The sequence below is a fragment of the Oryzias latipes genome, chromosome 24 (assembly GCF_002234675.1).
Source record: "Oryzias latipes chromosome 24, ASM223467v1".
NCBI lineage: Eukaryota > Metazoa > Chordata > Actinopteri > Beloniformes > Adrianichthyidae > Oryzias > Oryzias latipes.
The window spans coordinates 23,214,980-23,231,729 of record NC_019882.2 but is presented as its reverse complement, the minus strand read 5'-3'; the positions used below and the strand labels follow the sequence as shown (position 1 = coordinate 23,231,729).

General features: G+C 45.4%; 1 protein-coding gene across 2 annotated transcripts in view; it reads right to left on the bottom strand.

The window, feature by feature from the left end:
- Nucleotides 1–663: 663 nt before the first annotated feature.
- The window catches only part of LOC101169259 (ankyrin repeat and SOCS box protein 2), a 29,833-nt gene continuing 13,746 nt past the window's right edge, over nucleotides 664–16,750 (bottom strand). For both annotated transcript variants that reach the window (XM_004084012.3, XM_020714619.1), the window contains 3 exons: nucleotides 6,979–7,555; nucleotides 1,671–1,824; nucleotides 664–1,599 (listed from right to left, as the gene is read on the bottom strand). In XM_004084012.3, coding sequence (XP_004084060.1) covers nucleotides 1,445–1,599; nucleotides 1,671–1,824; nucleotides 6,979–7,555 — 886 coding nt within the window. In that variant the 3' untranslated portion in view covers nucleotides 664–1,444. The remainder of the gene's footprint in view (nucleotides 1,600–1,670; nucleotides 1,825–6,978; nucleotides 7,556–16,750) is intronic.

The window sequence follows — 16,750 nt, the reverse complement described above, 5'->3', positions numbered from 1 at the left end:
CCTCATTGGTCAAACAGACTATTCTAGCACAGAGCTTGCTGTGATGTTCTCTGCAGATGATGCCAAGTTGCATCTAAAAACCATTGGTAATGATACCTGCAACGTTGACATCTGAAACATCAATATTTGCAGCAACTTCTACAGAATCTGATATTAACATCTGCAGTATCGACATTGCAGTATTTGTAATCTTGCACTGTTGACACTAGGGACATTGATTAAACTAATGGTCACAGCAACTTCTCAGACATCAGCATTGAAGGATATATTTAGCTCAGAAACCTGAAATGATAGTGAGATCAACAAGAAGAAAGACATCGTGCCATGTATCGGAGAAGTTCTGACATGAATGGGAAGCTAGGTGGGGCCTTGAGGCAAAGCTTTGCATTCATCTCTCTGTTACAGGTGTCAAAGACAGTTTGGCTAATTCTAAAATCCATCCATTCTCATCATCCACCCAGAGTCTGTATGTTACTGTGAGATGATTGATCATGGGAAATGCAGTGTAATTCTTCATTCTGATAGGTTGGCTGGGTGCATGAAACTTCTGATGAAGGGAAGCAACTGTGGAGTGACGTGGATCAGCCTTGTGGGCAGGCGTACCTCTACAGGTGAAAGTGGGGTGTTGCCTGATGCTCATTGTTTAATGGAAAAAGGCTCACAGTCCGTGCAAAGAAAACTTTATTGATAGAGATCTTTTCCAAGTCCCAAACAGGAAGCCAACTTCAGACAACGGATAGGTCACAGTGGGACAAACTGTCACCCCACCTGCTTCATGCTGCAGACCCCTCCTTGAGTGTAAACACCTCGTATTGACAGTCTCTACTGAAGTATCAAGATAGAGATAGATAGATAGATAGATAGATAGATAGATAGATAGATAGATAGATAGATAGATAGATAGATAGATAGATAGATAGATAGATAGATAGATAGATAGATAGATAGATAGATAGAACTTTATGAAATTCCGGCAGCAAAAAACACAGTAAATAACAATACAATAACAATTTATAAAATATCTGTTTATATCAGGCACATTTGTTAAACAGCCTGATAGCTGAGGGGACTGACAATAACTCAGTCACCTGACAGAATGACAATAACTCATAGAAGGACCTTGAAGCTTTATTTCATATCGCTTCGATTAGCCGCCTACACACCGAACCTGGAGTGGGCAGATAAAAAGACAATCCCTGTATTCCTCCGCGTAGGGAAATGTAGTCATTGCGTATGAGACATGTTACAACAGACAGAGAGGGCTGATTACTGGGACAAAGGCACCACATCAGCTAATGAAGTCATGGTGTGAGCTCAGCAGGGATATCAATCATCAGAGTTTGTCACGGCACATCAAAGGCGACCTGGGGCCCATAATCATCCTCATCATCTGCAGCGGCAGCATCCACACATCACACCAATCCTCTCGCTGTAGCCCAGCAGTTCAAGTGGAGACAGAATAGCAGTCATCCAGCCATCTTTCTTGGTGCTTAAGGAAGCATATCAGACTTGCAGGAAGAGGTAACCTCTTTAGCTTCTGGTGTCTGACCATCTGTAGAATCCGCAGCCTGCAAAGCTGGAGCAGTGGGCGTGGGGGGGCTGCAAGACAAAGCACACGTCACACCAGAACTAGGACCACAGAAACTAGTAAATGTCAGGAACCAGGTCACCTGCTTTCTCTTTGATGTTGCTCCAATCAGAGAAGCTATCCAGGTGCTCCATCAGTCTGGAGCAAAGAGCCACATCACCAACGTAATCTAGAAGGAGGTCAATGATTGGCCCAGCCCACCGGGAGATGCTTGGAACCGAAATCATGTCACAGAACTGTCAATCAATGAATGGATCAGTTAGTGAAAGAAGATGATCATGATCGAGTCCCACTGTGTGCAACCATCAATGCTTGATTAGCATTAACCCTTGTGCTATCCTATGGGGTCAAGATGACCACTGATGTGTTCTCCCTACCATGACAAAGGTGGATGAAGGTGGAAAGATTTCATGTAATCCATGGACACCAGTGAAGATCACAAATCATTGAAGAAAAAAGGTTCAGAGCACTGTCTAGTGGGTCTAGATGACCCAACTCCCAATGTTAAAATTCCTAGGATAGCACAAGGGTTAAATCAAACTAACAAAAAGAAGTGGCAGTTCATATTTGCAACAGTTTCAGTTAAGCAAAGACTTCCTGGGTCGTACTCTAAGCAAACATGCCCAGACTTCCTTTTCCCCAGTAATTTCTTCCAGCTCTTCTGGGAGGACCCTGATGTGTTTTCAGGCCAGCTGGGAGACATTGTGTCTCCAGCGTGTCCTGGGTCTTTCCCGGGTTCTCTGCTCAGTTGGACATGCCCAGAACACCTCCCCAGGGAGGCGTCCAGTAGGCATCCGGCCCAGAAGCCTGAGCCAACTCAACTGGCTCCTCTGGATGTGGTGCCAGTTGAGGTGGCTCCACATCCAGAGGAGCTCTCTCCGCGTGACCGAGCTTCTTCCCTATCTCTAAGGGAGCACCCAGCCACCCTATGGAAGCAAGCTTGTTAGATGTGTATACTTTATTTTCTTTATTATCATTCTAACTGCTGTTTTTAAGACAGCTTTTTGAACTCTGTCGACCTACATATTGAAGGCTGCTGTGTTGGGATTTTTTTTCACCTGTTTTTCTCCATATACCATCTGGAACGAGTCTGAGAAAGCAGAGGGAGTTTGGGATACAAACTGATAAGACCTAATTCAGGATCTGTGACCTAACACTCCTATGTCTGCAGCGTTAAGTTTAAACAAGTGTTTTTTTAACCAAGCATCTCTTAGATTCATAATTCTTTTCTGTAACAAGGGCAACCAATTCTACATAAAATGGGCGGTCAGACAGGCATCAGCTGAGCCGTAGGAGGCAGAGGTATTGGACAATTGTACGTTTCCTGCTCTTGGTTACTGGGCTCTTGCATCTGTTCTTATTACTGTCTTGGGTTTTCAGAAATAACTTTGACAAAGCTCATTTCAGCTACTGACCTCATTCTTTTGGTCACATCATGAGAGCTTTGCTTTCTGGCTCAGCTCTCTCGTCACCACAACGGACCTGTACAGCGACCGCATAACGCCAGATGCTGTTCCAATCTGCCTGTCAATCTCACGCTCCGGTCTCTCCTCACTCGTGAACAAGACCCCAAAATATTTTAACTCTTTCACCTGGGGCAAGAACACTCCATTCACCCAGAGAGGGCAAAATACCTTTCTTCGGTCAAGAACAATGGCCTCAGACTTATCGGTGCTGTCCCCTCATCCCAGCCACTTCACACTTCAAACCGCCCCAGTGCATGATGGATGTCCTGGCTTGATGAAGCCAACAGGACAACATCATCTGCAAAGAGCAAGACGAACTCCTGTAGTCCCCAGACCAGACCCCTCCAGCCTCTGGCTGGGCCTAGAAATTCTGTCCATTAAAAACTATGAACAGAACCAGTATCAAAGGGCCGCCCTGTCGGAGTTCACCATGCACCGCTAACAGGTCTGACTTACTACCGGGTATGCGAACCAAGCTCCTTCTCGGGCCATACAGAGACTGGACAGCCCTCATTAAGGCTCCCCGGACCCTATACTCTCAGAGCACCCTCCACAGGACACCACGGGGGGTGTGGTCTAATGCCTTTTCTAAATCCACAAAACACATGTGGACTTGATGAGCGAACTCCCACGAACCCTGCAGCACCCTGAAGAGTGTAGAGCTGATCCACTGTTTCAGGACCAGGACAGAAACTGAATTGATTTTTCTGTATCTGAGGTTTGACCAGCCTTGGAGGTTAATAAATACAAGAATGACACAATAAGAGGGGCCTAACCCCAGCCACCAACACCTGAATGACTTCAGTTCTAATGTTGAAGCTGTGATGAGAGGCTGTAATGCCTCCCACCACACCATTTTGCTGATTGTCTCTCCTTGTGGTTCAGAGGTTTGATTACTCAAAGTTTGTGTAGAAGTGGGTGATGGGTGTCAAACAAAAGCTCACGTAGATAAATGAAAGCGAGACAGAGTATTTCTCTGTCTCGCTTTCATTCATCTACGTTTATCTACATTTATCTTCACTTATCTACATAGACCAAAAGTGCACAACTCAGGACAAAAGATAAGAATGACGAGACATGACAATTAAGGCTTCGTGTAATATTAGTGTTTCCACTGTCAAAAAGGAAGTGACTGACTGGTTCTGATAGTAGTTCAATGCACTTCCAACTTTTTTGTCAAAACCACAATTACAAAGGAAATGACCCTCTGAACCCTTGAGCATTCAAGCATATAGAGTGGTGCAATAAAGTATTCAGTCAGCCACCTATTGTGCAAGTTCTCCCATTTAAAACGGATGACAGAGGCCTGTCATTTTTTATCATAGGCACACCTCAACTATGACAGTCAAAATGAGAAAAAAAATCCAGAAAGTCACATTGTCTGATTTTCAAATTATTTATTTGTAGATTATGGTGGACAATAAGTATTTGGTCACCTAAAAACAAACAAGAGTTCTGGTTCACACAGACCTGTAACTTCTTCTGTAGAGGATCCTCTGTCTTTGCCTGTCTGCCTTTGAAATGGTTATCTATATAAAGACACCTGTCCACAACCTCAAACACTCACACTCCAAACCAAGACCAAAGAGCTGTCTAAGGACACCAGAAACCAAACTGTTGACCTGCAGCAGGCTGGAAGACTGAATCTGCAATACATAAGCAGCTTGCTGTGAAGAAATCAACTGTGGGAGCAATTATTAGGAAATGGAAGACATCCAAGACCACTGAGAATCTCCCTCCATCTGGGGCTCCCTCCAAGATCTCACCCCATGGGTTCAAAATGATCACAAGAACTGTGAACATAAGTCCCAAAACCACATGGGGGACCTAGTGAATGACCTGCAGAGAGCTGGGACCAAAGTAACAAAGGCTACCATCAGTAACACACTACACCACCAGGGACTCAAACCCTGCAGTGCTGATGATCCAGAAGAGGATTGGGAGAATGTCCCATGGTCAGATGAAACCAAAATAGAACTTTTTGCTAAGAACTCTACTGGTCGTGTTTTGTAGGATGAGGAATGGTGAGCAGCATCCAAAGAACACCATACCTATTGTAAAGCATGGGGGTGGGAATGTCATGCTTTGGGGCTGTTTTTCAGCAAAGGGACCAGGACGACTGATCCGTGTAGAGGAAAGAATGAATGGGCCCCTGTATAGTCAGTGAAAACTTCCTTTCATCAGCAAGGGCATTAAAGATGAAACGTGGCTGGCTCTTTCAGCATGACAACCATCCCAAACACGTTGCCCGGGTAACGAAGGAGTGGCTTCATAAGACACATTTTGATATCCTTGAGTGGCCTAGCCAGTCTCCAGATCTCAACCCCATAGACCAGGGGTGTCAAACATACGGCCCGCGGGCCGTATCCGGCCTGCCAGGTGGTTAAGTCCGGCCCACACATGAAAAGTAAAAATAATAAGGATCTTTATAAAAGTAAGCAAGTTTCTAGTCCATTCCTGTGGCGAGTTATGATTTTTTTAAGAAATAGCCGAAATGCGCAATTCCGCCACTAGGGGGAGCAAAAGAAAGGCAAGACAGGTACATGAGCATATCTTTGCATGTGATAAAAGTGAAACCTAACAGCTGTGTCTGGGTAAGATACACTTTGATTCCCCATGAGCCTTACCGCTGTTGTCTTCCTATAAGGATGATCAGTAGCAACACCCTAATGACCAAAATGTTGTCAAAAAGTGAAGTGGATTTCCAGGAAAAATGGGCAGAGTTTTTTTTCTTTCACGAAGCTGAATGCAAAACCCCCATGCTTGTCATGTCATCAACAGGTTGCAGTGCTCAAAGAATATAACATTCAGCACCACTAAGAGACTCACCATAAAGAAAAGTTTCTGGATTCCTTAAGTGTCAGATGTAAAATATTCAGTCTGTAGAAAATTAAATAGACCAACTTTTTTTTAATTGAAATTAATTTTATTCGATATCCATTGGCCCCAAGTGATTAGGCTACTATGTTGATTGAGGCATTTTTTCCAACTGAGTAAAAAAACTAAAACAAAGCTGTTATTTTGCTTTTATGTTATGGTCCGGCCCACTTGAGATCAGACGGGCTGAATGTGGCCCCCGAACCAAAATGAGTTTGACACCCCTGCCATAGACAATCTTTGGAGGAAGTTGAAAGTCTGTGTTTCCCAGCGACAGCTCCAAAACATCACTGCTCTAGAGGAGATATACCTATGATGAATATTGCAGGCTTATTTCATCTTTTTAAGTGGGAGAACTTGCACAATTGGTGGCTGACTAAATACTTTTTTGGCTCACTGATAGATTTTCTTTGCAACCAACCCGTTAAAAGTCAAGTTTCTTTGTTTTCATTCTTCTGGATTACAAGGTCAGTCTGGCCTTTGTTGTGTTTGTTTTTCTCCCAATAGATTATTCCTTTCCTTTCAAACCTCCTTCTGAATGAATAATCTTTGCTTTACTTTGACTGTTGGACCCTTCCCTCTTTTCTGTGTTTCTCTGCAACCACATCTGTGTAATGCTGTGTTCACACGAAACGCAATTCATGCGTCAAAATTGCTTCTGCTGCCTCTATTTGTACACGCGACAAATTTGCTGCTTGGTTCTTGTCCGAAAATGTGTTCATAAGAAAAATATCACAAAGTTCAGGACGAGAACACTCAGTTTATCCCCCGTGTTGGTTTTGGACTCCACCCGCTGATCGTGTCATTGAACACACCACAAGTCAAAGCAGAGTCCCTGATTGGTTGAAGCGACATGCCATCTTTGCTAAGGTTCTGATATTTTAAGTCTGGACGCCAAATCCCACCACAATGCTCAAATCTGCCGCTGGACCTCAGATTGCATCTGTACATGAACTCAACACTGAAACTGGATGCCTCTGCCACACAAATCACGTTCAGTGTGAACACAGCTTTAGAGAGCACGCTATCATGTGTGTAGACTCTTACCTGAACTCCTTTTATTTGGTGTGTCTCTGGCAGGAGTTGGTTGTGTGGCTCGTTCCACTCTGATCGGGTGATTTTGACCTCAGGATGAGACTGGTTGCCATAAACACAGTTGAAACAGGACTGAGCATCACCTCCGTGGTCTAGCAGGTACTTGAACATCGGAAGGTACTTCATGGAAAACATGAAGACAGCAGGGAAGGTGGTGGGGTGGGTGGGGATGCTGGCATTAATGTCGGCACCATGTTCCACAAGCAGGGTGATGGTCTGCATGCAGCCCTGCCTGGCAGCCACCATAAGAGGCCTAAACACATCCAGGTTTGTGTCAGCGCCAAAGGTCAGTAGTGTCTGGACTGCATCAATGTTGCTGTTGATGACAGAGAAGTAGAGTGCCGTGCTGCGGCGATCCTCAAACAGCCTGGACCGCTCTTCGGACAGCTGAGCATTGACATCAAAGCCTGCATCGATCAGCATCATCAGTGCGTTGTTACGGTTGTACTCTGCTGCCAGGTGCAGTGGGCTGATCCCACTCCGCCGGACTCTTGCCTTAAGGGTGACCGGGATCAACATGGTGACAATCCTTAAAACAAGATGTAACACAGGAGTGAGTACACAGAACAAGGATGAAAAGGTCAGAAAAGAGACTCTGTATCATAATGTGTTAGCTAAAGGCCTGATCCAACCCATAAGTCATAAAAAATTCTGAAGATAAAAAGCAAAAGGTCCAAGGCATCAAAAGCTTCTTACCTTGTCTCAGTAATCAACCTGTCTATAGGAGAAGCTGCACTTTCTATTTCTCCATCATTCTGACAAGAAGGGAGTTCTTCATCCAAGATCAAACTGCCAAATTACTTTGAGGAAGATGAACTCATAGATGTTGGGGGAATTCCTCATGCTTCAAGGACAAACCCCCAATGTGCAAGGTGAGAAAGAGAAGGGATAATCATGCTGAACCCCTACACAGCTTAAACTCTATCAAATATTAAATGAACATTTGATAGAATTGTCCTGGGAACAGAGGCTGTGTCAAATTAAATCAAATTTTATTCATAAAAAGTCCTTCTTATGCATTGCACAGCTCGAAGTGCTTTATATTTAAAACAAAAACATACATAGGTATCACAAAAAAAAAATACCCACTCTTTACCCTCGCCCCTCGCCTCCCTTAACACATACATTCCATTACCAATAAAAAATTAATACTTGTAAAAATAACTCCTAAAAGAAACTTAAGGCTTGGCTCTGCTGTGAAGAAACAGTATTTGGTGAATCTTTTCATACCGGGAGCCAGCTCAACCACAGAACATCGCCACAGCGCCCACCCAGACCAGGACAGCAATGGGGTCCACTCCACAGCTGTGAGGCTGAAAGACTGGACCCTGACTGCCCCAGTAAGGCCGGCAACCATGGCAACAACCATTGACCAAGCCAGACATCCCTGGTAGAATCATTGGGGCCAAAATTCTAATAGGATGTTAAAATTAAATACATAAAACAATATATATTAAAAATGATAAATAAATTAGTAAATAAGCAGATAAGATCAACCAAAAGCGAAATTAAAAAGGTGGGTCTTCAGCCTCTTGAGGCTCTCCAGCAGGCTGTTCCACAGAACAGCCTGCTGGAGTAAGTTTTGGTCCTCGCCTTAGGGACAACTAAACGGCCAGCACCGGAGGACCTAAGGGTCAGCGAGGGCCCATACTTTAAAAGTAGATTAAATAAGAAGGACCATAACCATTAAAATACTTATAAATTATTAGGTAACTTTAAAAACAATCCTGGAACCAAACAGCGAATTAAAAATGGTTGTTATGTGTTCCCGCCCCCTGATCCTTGTCAGAATTTGTCCTGCTGAGTTTTGTAAAAGTTGTAGGCTTGCGAAAGATTTTGGGTAAACCAGAGAGCAGAGCATTACAATGATTTAACCTACTAAAACTAAAAGCACGCATCAGCACCTCTGTGCTGGCAAGAGAGAGGAAATGGCAATGTTTTAAGGTGATAAAATCCTGTCTTTTAATATGTATGATCAACTCAGATTAAAAGAGTATGCCCAGGTTTCTCACACAAGGAGGTAGTTTAAATTTCTGGAGTTTAGGCAAAATTATCTCTTGTGTCTTCAGGAAAGATGACTAGAACTTCAGTTTTGTCCTGTTTGAGCTGTGAGGCACTTTCTGCCATACCTGACTTTATATCTAAAATATAATTAAAAAGAAGAATAAATTGGTTGGCTCATCTGTGCTCATACACTTGGCTGTGGATCCTGCGTCTGGCCACCCCCAGCCGTCCCCCAACTCCATCTGGATGAAGCTCATCTGCTGGACTGTTTTAACATGTAGTTGTAGAGTTAATAAGTGAATTCTTCTCTGAGTTCTGGTACATCACCTGTCCGACCTGGAGGAGGACCCCTCCTTCATGTGGACACCCCTGTACTGTGGTTTGTCCTAAAACCAGTCTGATATTTTTCTAAAGTTTTTGGGTTATTTTTAAACTCATGTAGCATAGCTACAATTATTTATATAATCTTACTTAAAAATGGACAGTTGGATACAGCTCTATAGTTATCCAGGGTATTTAGGATCTAAATGAATCTTCTTCAGAAGGGGCGTGACCACTGCCATCGTACAGGCAGAGGAGAAGACACCCGTCTTAAGAGAGCAGTTTACTATATTTTAAAGCTCTGACTCAAAGAATCCATTAACTGTTTTAAAAAGTGAAGTGGGAATGGGATCCAAAAGGCAGATTGTGGCATTTATTTGGGATAAAACATGTCCAAGCAATTTTGCTTCAACCAGGACAGAACTCCCCAGTAGCCGCGGTTACATGTGCAAAATATCTTGATCGGATCAATGGTCAGATTAGAATTCAACCGTGTACATGGGCCCAGAAAACCTTTTTCCGATTAGAACAAACGTTCACATGGGTCACACTTTCGGTCGGAATAAATCATTCGCAAATGCGCAGTAGTGTTTGAAATACTGGAAGAGGAAATGAGTCCCACAGTAAACAAACCTTTGCTCTCATATACATTTATGCAGCAGCTCGGTAAAATATGAGATGATCTTCTAAATGTACTTTTATTAATGTTATTATCAAGCACCTGTTCGCTCATCATTTTATTTTTAATCCGTGTGGTCAGCGCTTTTTTTGTGGAAGAATGGAGCTGGAAGAAGCCAGGGTAAGGAGAAGGCTAATACGGGCTAACAACATTAACCTTGGATGAACACAAAATCCATGCGGGAAATGCTGCAATCTGCATCCTGGCTGCACATAAACATGTGGGAATAACATCAGCCTTTATTTTGTCGGGACACGACTGGACACACAAATCCAGGTGATTGTTTGAACGGTTTCTAAGGACTGAGCAGCATTTCTGCTTTGAAAAGCTCACACACCGCCCCAAAGCCGCTGAGTGAGCTGGCGGCCCGAGCTCTGCTCGGACACACGGTTCTCCTGAGTCCGGCAGCTGCTGACCCAGAGCGGCAAACACAAAGCTATAGAACTCCGGCTGCTCTGCTCCCAGATACGGTTCACTCGCGTGGAGTAGCCAGTCGGTCCCATATGCGCTCCAAAGCTTTCTCTGAAGCACCACACCGTGACGTAATCACAAGATCGACACACGATCGGAATGAACTGTTTACATGCAACACGATCGGATAAACAATCGGCATAACCCACCTATCTCGATTGAAAAGAAATTTTGATCTGAACGAGTCTGATCGGGACAGACTATTCCGAACAGCGTGTTTACATGATGCATTTTTCTTTCGATCAGGCGTTCTTTCCGATTACTTTTGTCCATGTAAACGCAGCTAGTGTTTCTTCTGGTAAAAACAACTCTGGTGATCTATTAAAAACAAGAGTATTGTGCAGATGAAGTATTAGATCTCACAGCATTGATTTTACCCATGAAGTGGGCATTAGATAATTGCATGGAGGACTTTTTGAAATTTTGTTTATTAAAATATCAATTGCTTTAAAAAGCAACTTGGGATTATTTTTGTTTTCTGAAATGAGGTTTGAAAAGTAGAAAGTTCTGAGTTTTCTTTTAAAATTTCCTAATGATTTTATTCTGTCTTGCTGTATCTTCTCTCTGCTCTCCTGTTTCTGACAATGTCATCAGTCTTCCATAGGGTTTTAGAAGTGGTTCTTGATAGTTTGGTGTGGTGGTGGAGCCACTTCATCTAAGGAAGACTGTAGGCTGTTATCAGCTGTATAAATAAAAGATGCAGGTAAAATCTGAGCAGGGATATCTTTAAAGATATTAATAAAACTATCACAAAACAGGCAGACGGCTGGATCCAATTGTAGCAGGTTTGTTAGCTCAGCTGAAAGTCCACAAAACCAAATTAGGGTCAGGCAGGGAGGGGTCAACAATGAGCATGGAATCAAAGGAGAAAAAACAGTAGGCAGAATCCAGGCGAGATTTGGGGCAGGCGGCAGGCAAATGTAGTCAAAGACAAAACAGGGTCAGGAAAACAGAAGATCCGGTCTGGATCTAACACTCTGTAATACAGGAAGAGCTGCACAAGAAATACTTCACACTGAGTGAGGCTCAGTGCAGAGCTTAAGTAGACTGTGATTGATTCGGGGAATGAGAGTCAGGTGTGAGTCAGTCAGAAAGTGCACGCTGGGATTGCTGGGAGATGTAGTGCATCTAGAACTCTACAGATGGTTCAATCCAGTGACCAGAGGGGGAGACAGAGCTCTGACCTCTGACAAAGCCCCCCCTCCTGCGGACAGCCTTTAGGTACGGGGCCCCCCCCGACGCCGAGGTCAACCACGAGGTCAGGGTGCTGGCCTTTCCGGGTGGCTTTGGGGGAAGTGGTTATCAGGGAGAGGTCAAGAATCTCGTCAGCGGTGACCCTGGAGTGTTTCTCTGGGCCGTACCCCTCCCAATCCACCAGATATTGAAGCAGACCCCTCTGGCGGCAGGAATCGAGGATCTCCCAGACAAGATAGGCTACTTCGCCATGAACCATCAAGGGGGACATGCCGACATCAGAGGGCTCCGACTGCGACCCTCCATCCGGAGGTCCACCGGCTAGCTTCGACAGCAAGACATTGAAGGGGGGCGAGATGCGGTATTCAAGAGGTAACTGCAGATGGTAGGACACAGGAGTGATCTTTTTGAGTATTTGGAATGGACACACCTAGGAACTTCTTGCAGGGGAGCCATAGTCGGAGAGAGCCTGACCCACTGAACAGAAACCAGATGGGAACCTTCCCATCTGTGCCAATCTGCCTGCTCTCGGGTCAGATGGACGGCATGCCGGAGCTGTACATGAGACGCCTCCCACGACTCCTCACAGCAGCGGAACCACTTGTCCACTGCTGGTAACTGTGTGGGCTCTCCTGACCACAGAAAGAACAACCTGATCAACTCTATGTGAAGGAGATGTGTCACAGATCATGAGGCAAATGGTGGTCACACCAGATACTGACTGGTTGTCTGAGTCCCCTGACCACCTCAATAAAAGAAAACTGAAGATTTCAGAGTGGCCTTTTCTTGTGGCCAGTCTAAGGCACACCTGTGCAGTAATCATGCTGTCTAATCAGCATCTTGATATGGCACACCTGTAAGGTGGGATGGATTGTCTTGACAAAGGAGAAGTGCTCACTATCACAGATTTAGACAGATTTGTGAACAATATTTCAGAGAACTGGTTATTTTGTGTATGTGGAAAATGTTTCACATCTTTGAGTTCATACCATAAAAAATGGGAGCAATAACAAAAGTGTTGGGTTTATATTTTTGGTCAGTGTATTTGGCAGGATGTTCATTGGGTCATGTACTGGGCCATGTCTGCAGCATGGGCCACCAGAAATAGTTTGCAGTTAAAGCATGTGTGCTGGCCATACCTGGTTGTCCGGCTGCAGGCAAGTCAAGAACAAGGTGGAGAGCCTGTTGCCGATGGGATGGAGGAACCCTATCGGCCAGACAGGACGGCGTTGGAGCCTCAGCAGCATTGTGTTCAGTCAACTTGGTTATTATGTCCCACTCAACACGAGCCAGGATCAATGATGAGGGCTTGACAGGTTCAGGTGCGACTTGTTCGTCAGGAGAGGTGTTGTAGAGATGTGACAGTGCATCAGCCTTTCCACTTTTGGAGCCCAGGGATATGTGATTTGGAACCGATAGTGTGAAAAGAACAGGGACTAAAGTGTTTGCCGTGGGTTACACCGCTTTGCGGACTTGTTGTATTCCAGGTTCTTGTGGTTCAGTTAAAACCAGAAAGGGTTGAGCTGACCCTTTGGGCCAGTGAATCCACTCAGAGAACGCCTTCTTCTTGACTAGCAGTTCCTGGTCGCCCACGTCATAGTTCAGCACCACATTTTTAAGTTTCCCGGAAAGGTAGGCGCACAGGAATATCTTGGCTGGCTGACCATGGCGTTGAGAGAGCATGGCTCCGACCCCTGTGTCAAAGGCGTCCACCTTCACGATAAATTGCTTGGCTGGGTCCGGGTGATGGAGGATGGGCGACCGGGAAAAGTGCTGTTTTAGTGTCTGGAAGGGCTCAGGAGCCGCCAGAGCAGTCGCCCTTCATGAGAGAGGTGAGAGGTGCCGCTACTGTGCTGAAGCCACGAATGAAAGGTAGAAGTTGGTGAACTGCTGCAGTACCGCCTACACCATAGCCGCACTTATCACATAGTCCAGAAATGTGACTGAGGTCTTATGGAACTTGTATTTTTCCCCTTTTACAAAAAGTTTGTGTTCAGTCACTGTAACACCTGCCGGACATGCGCAATGTGCTCCTCAAACGTGTCAGAGTAAATCGGGATGTCGTCGATGCAGACGACAACAAAGCGCTGCAGCATGTCGTTGACAAACGCCTAGAACACATAGGGGACGTTACAGTGACAAAAGGGCATGACCAGATACTCAGTGTCCTGCGGTAATCGAAAAGGTGGTCTTCCACTCATCCCCTGCTCGACTGCGGATCAGGTTGTGGGAACTCCTTAGATCCAACTTTGTGAAGAACCAAGCTGTGCAGCGCTGCTCCAGAGATGCAGGAGCCAGAGGCAGGGGATAACTGTACTTAACAGTGACGTCGTTAAGGCTGCGGTAGTCAATGCATGACCTCAGACCACCAACCTTCTTCTTAACAAGGAAGAAGATAGATTCCTTGTAGAAGGTTGGATGAAGCCCTTTGGAAACCCCCTCTCGGCTGTAGGATTGCATGACTTCTTCTTATTTTCTTTCTAACTAAACAGTCGAACAGCTGAGCAGACAGATTTTACTGTTACAGGGGGTTCTGGATCTTCTAACGAACTAGGTGTGTATTTGTATAAACCCTTTTTGTAATTTAGGTTAAACTGACCTAAATTAAACTGAGACTGACGGAAAAGAAGAAGAGGAAAGAAGGGAGGGATATTGGAAACAGGGGGTAAGGGCACAGAAGAAAGGGGGAAAAGGGAGTTAAGGAAATCTGGAGGATGATTACAAAAGTGGTGGTGGAGGGTACAATTATTTCGCAACAAGATGCTGGAAGTTTATCATCATTACTGCCTAATGTAAATGTTAGTCAAAAGGGGCCTGTCCACACACTCAAGTGTTACAAACATACTTGTTGGCTCCAAAAATCTCCCCGCACAATCATGTCAACATGTACTCAGCACAAGTAAAGTTCACATGTAAGTATGCATACAAACCAACACGTATCAAGCATTTCATTCTGTCACACATAATATTTGTGCAAATTTTAGCTGACACCTGTGCTCAGGTGTGTGTTTATGTTCTGCTGAGGTGGAATCCGCCCGTTAAGCAATCGAGCTAGACACCCAGACCAGGGCTAGGAGGACCACCAGGGGGGCTCCCCAACATCAAAGAGCAGGCACAGGAGCACGGAGAATGCAGGCTCAGCCCAGCCAGGAGGATAGCCCTCCGCCCCGCCAATGTTCCCAGCACGGGCTTGCATGACTTCTGACTCAGGCTGGGAAAGCGGGAACACCCGATCTCGGGTGGACATAGCTCCAGGCAGGAGATCGATAGCAGGACCGGTGTGGAGGGAGCTGTATGGGACACTGCTTGTTGAAGGCCCCTCGCAGGTCCCCGTACTGAACCAGCAACCCCTCTACCTCCCCTGTCAAGCTGATCTTGGAAATTGTGGTGGCTGGGATCAACCCCGACGGACCACAGTTTTCAGACCTTCCTGTGGTCTTAAGGTACTGTCGCTGATGAGCAAAAGGACATGGTGAGAGTGAGCTAAAGCCAGGTCAATGAAATTCCCAGCCGCCCCAGCATCAATCATAGCCTGTGTTTCCACTACGCAGTTTTCTAAGCACAGGGAAATGGACAGAGTACAGGTGAGAGCGGGTTCACTCACTGATTTTGCAGAGCATTGTAGGCGGCGATTGGGACAAGTGTTGCAGATGTGACCTGGCCGCAGTAGAGACAGAGGTTCTCGCGGAAATGTCTCACTCTCTCCCCTGGTGGAGCCGAGTTGTATGGGCTCTTGATTGGAGCCAGAGGCCCTGGGAGAAACGCTGAGATGGGTATGGCGTTGGCTGAGGCTGGGTTGCGCTGCCTCCGGGTTCTTATTTGGTTATAAGTTTAATGGTGAGGGTGATGAATTGATCAAAGGATAAACCCTCATCGCGGATTGCCAGTTATCGCTGCAGCTCTGCTGTGAGTCCCTCTTGGTAAGCAGTATCAGCGAGCTGATTCTCCAGTCTGTGGATGCCGCCAGATTTCTGAATCATAGTGAATGGGTGGATGCAGTCTGCCACCCCTGTTTAAAGCCAAATAACCCCTCCCCGTGGTCTTTGCCATCCACTGGATGGTTAAACATCTGCGGTAACTCATGTGTGAGTGCAGCATGAGTGAAAGGGTAGAGATCCTTCAGTCCAGAGTGCAGCTATCCACTCTCGCGCTTCTCTTTATTATTATTCATCATTTAGTTCTCCATGCCTCTGTTTGGTGCAGTGCGATTCATGTACTCTCCCTCTTTCACACTCCCCCCCGGGTGAGTGGGAGTGCTTCCAGATTCCAGTTGGCTCATATGTGCCCCTGTACCTGACCGAATACCTCATTTCTGGCTCGCCTCTACTACTACTCCTACACCTGGCTGTGGATCCTTCCTCTGGCTCGTCTCTGCTCTGTAAATGCCCCTGTACCTCATCTCTGCTCTGTACCTGGCCATGTACCTCGTTTCTGGCTTGCCTCTACTCCTGCTCCTACACCTGGCTGTGGATCCTGTCTCCGGCTCGACTCGCGCTCCCGACTTTCCCCCAAACTCTGTCTGGATGAAGCTCGTCTGCTGGACTTTAAATATGTAGTTGTAGTGTTAGATAAGTCAATTCTTCTCTAAGAGTTCTGGTAAATCGCCTGTCCGTCCTGGGGGAGTATCCCTCCTTCATGTGGGCACCACTGAGGTTTCTTCGTTTTTTCCAGAATCAGTTTTTTTTAGGAGTTTTTCCTAACAGAGAAGGAAGGTCTAAGGGCAGGGATGTCCAGTTTAGTTTAGTCTGTTTAGTTAGTTCAATTTAGTATTTTCCTATTGAATTCTATGTATTCATGATACATTTGATTTTATTTTTTACTTTTTCATTACCGATAAGAAGCCCATTGAGACGACTGTTGTTGTGAATTGGGGCTATACAAATAAAATTGAATTGAATTGAATCGAATTCTCCGGGCAGGATGGAGCACACCAGTGAAAGTTTGGCATCTTCTGTAGGATAAAGGCTGGGTTATGGACACAAAAACAGATCACACTTCATAAGGAAGGCCAGGCATGGCTCGGGGTACCCTGTTGAACTTATCCGGAAGCACCAT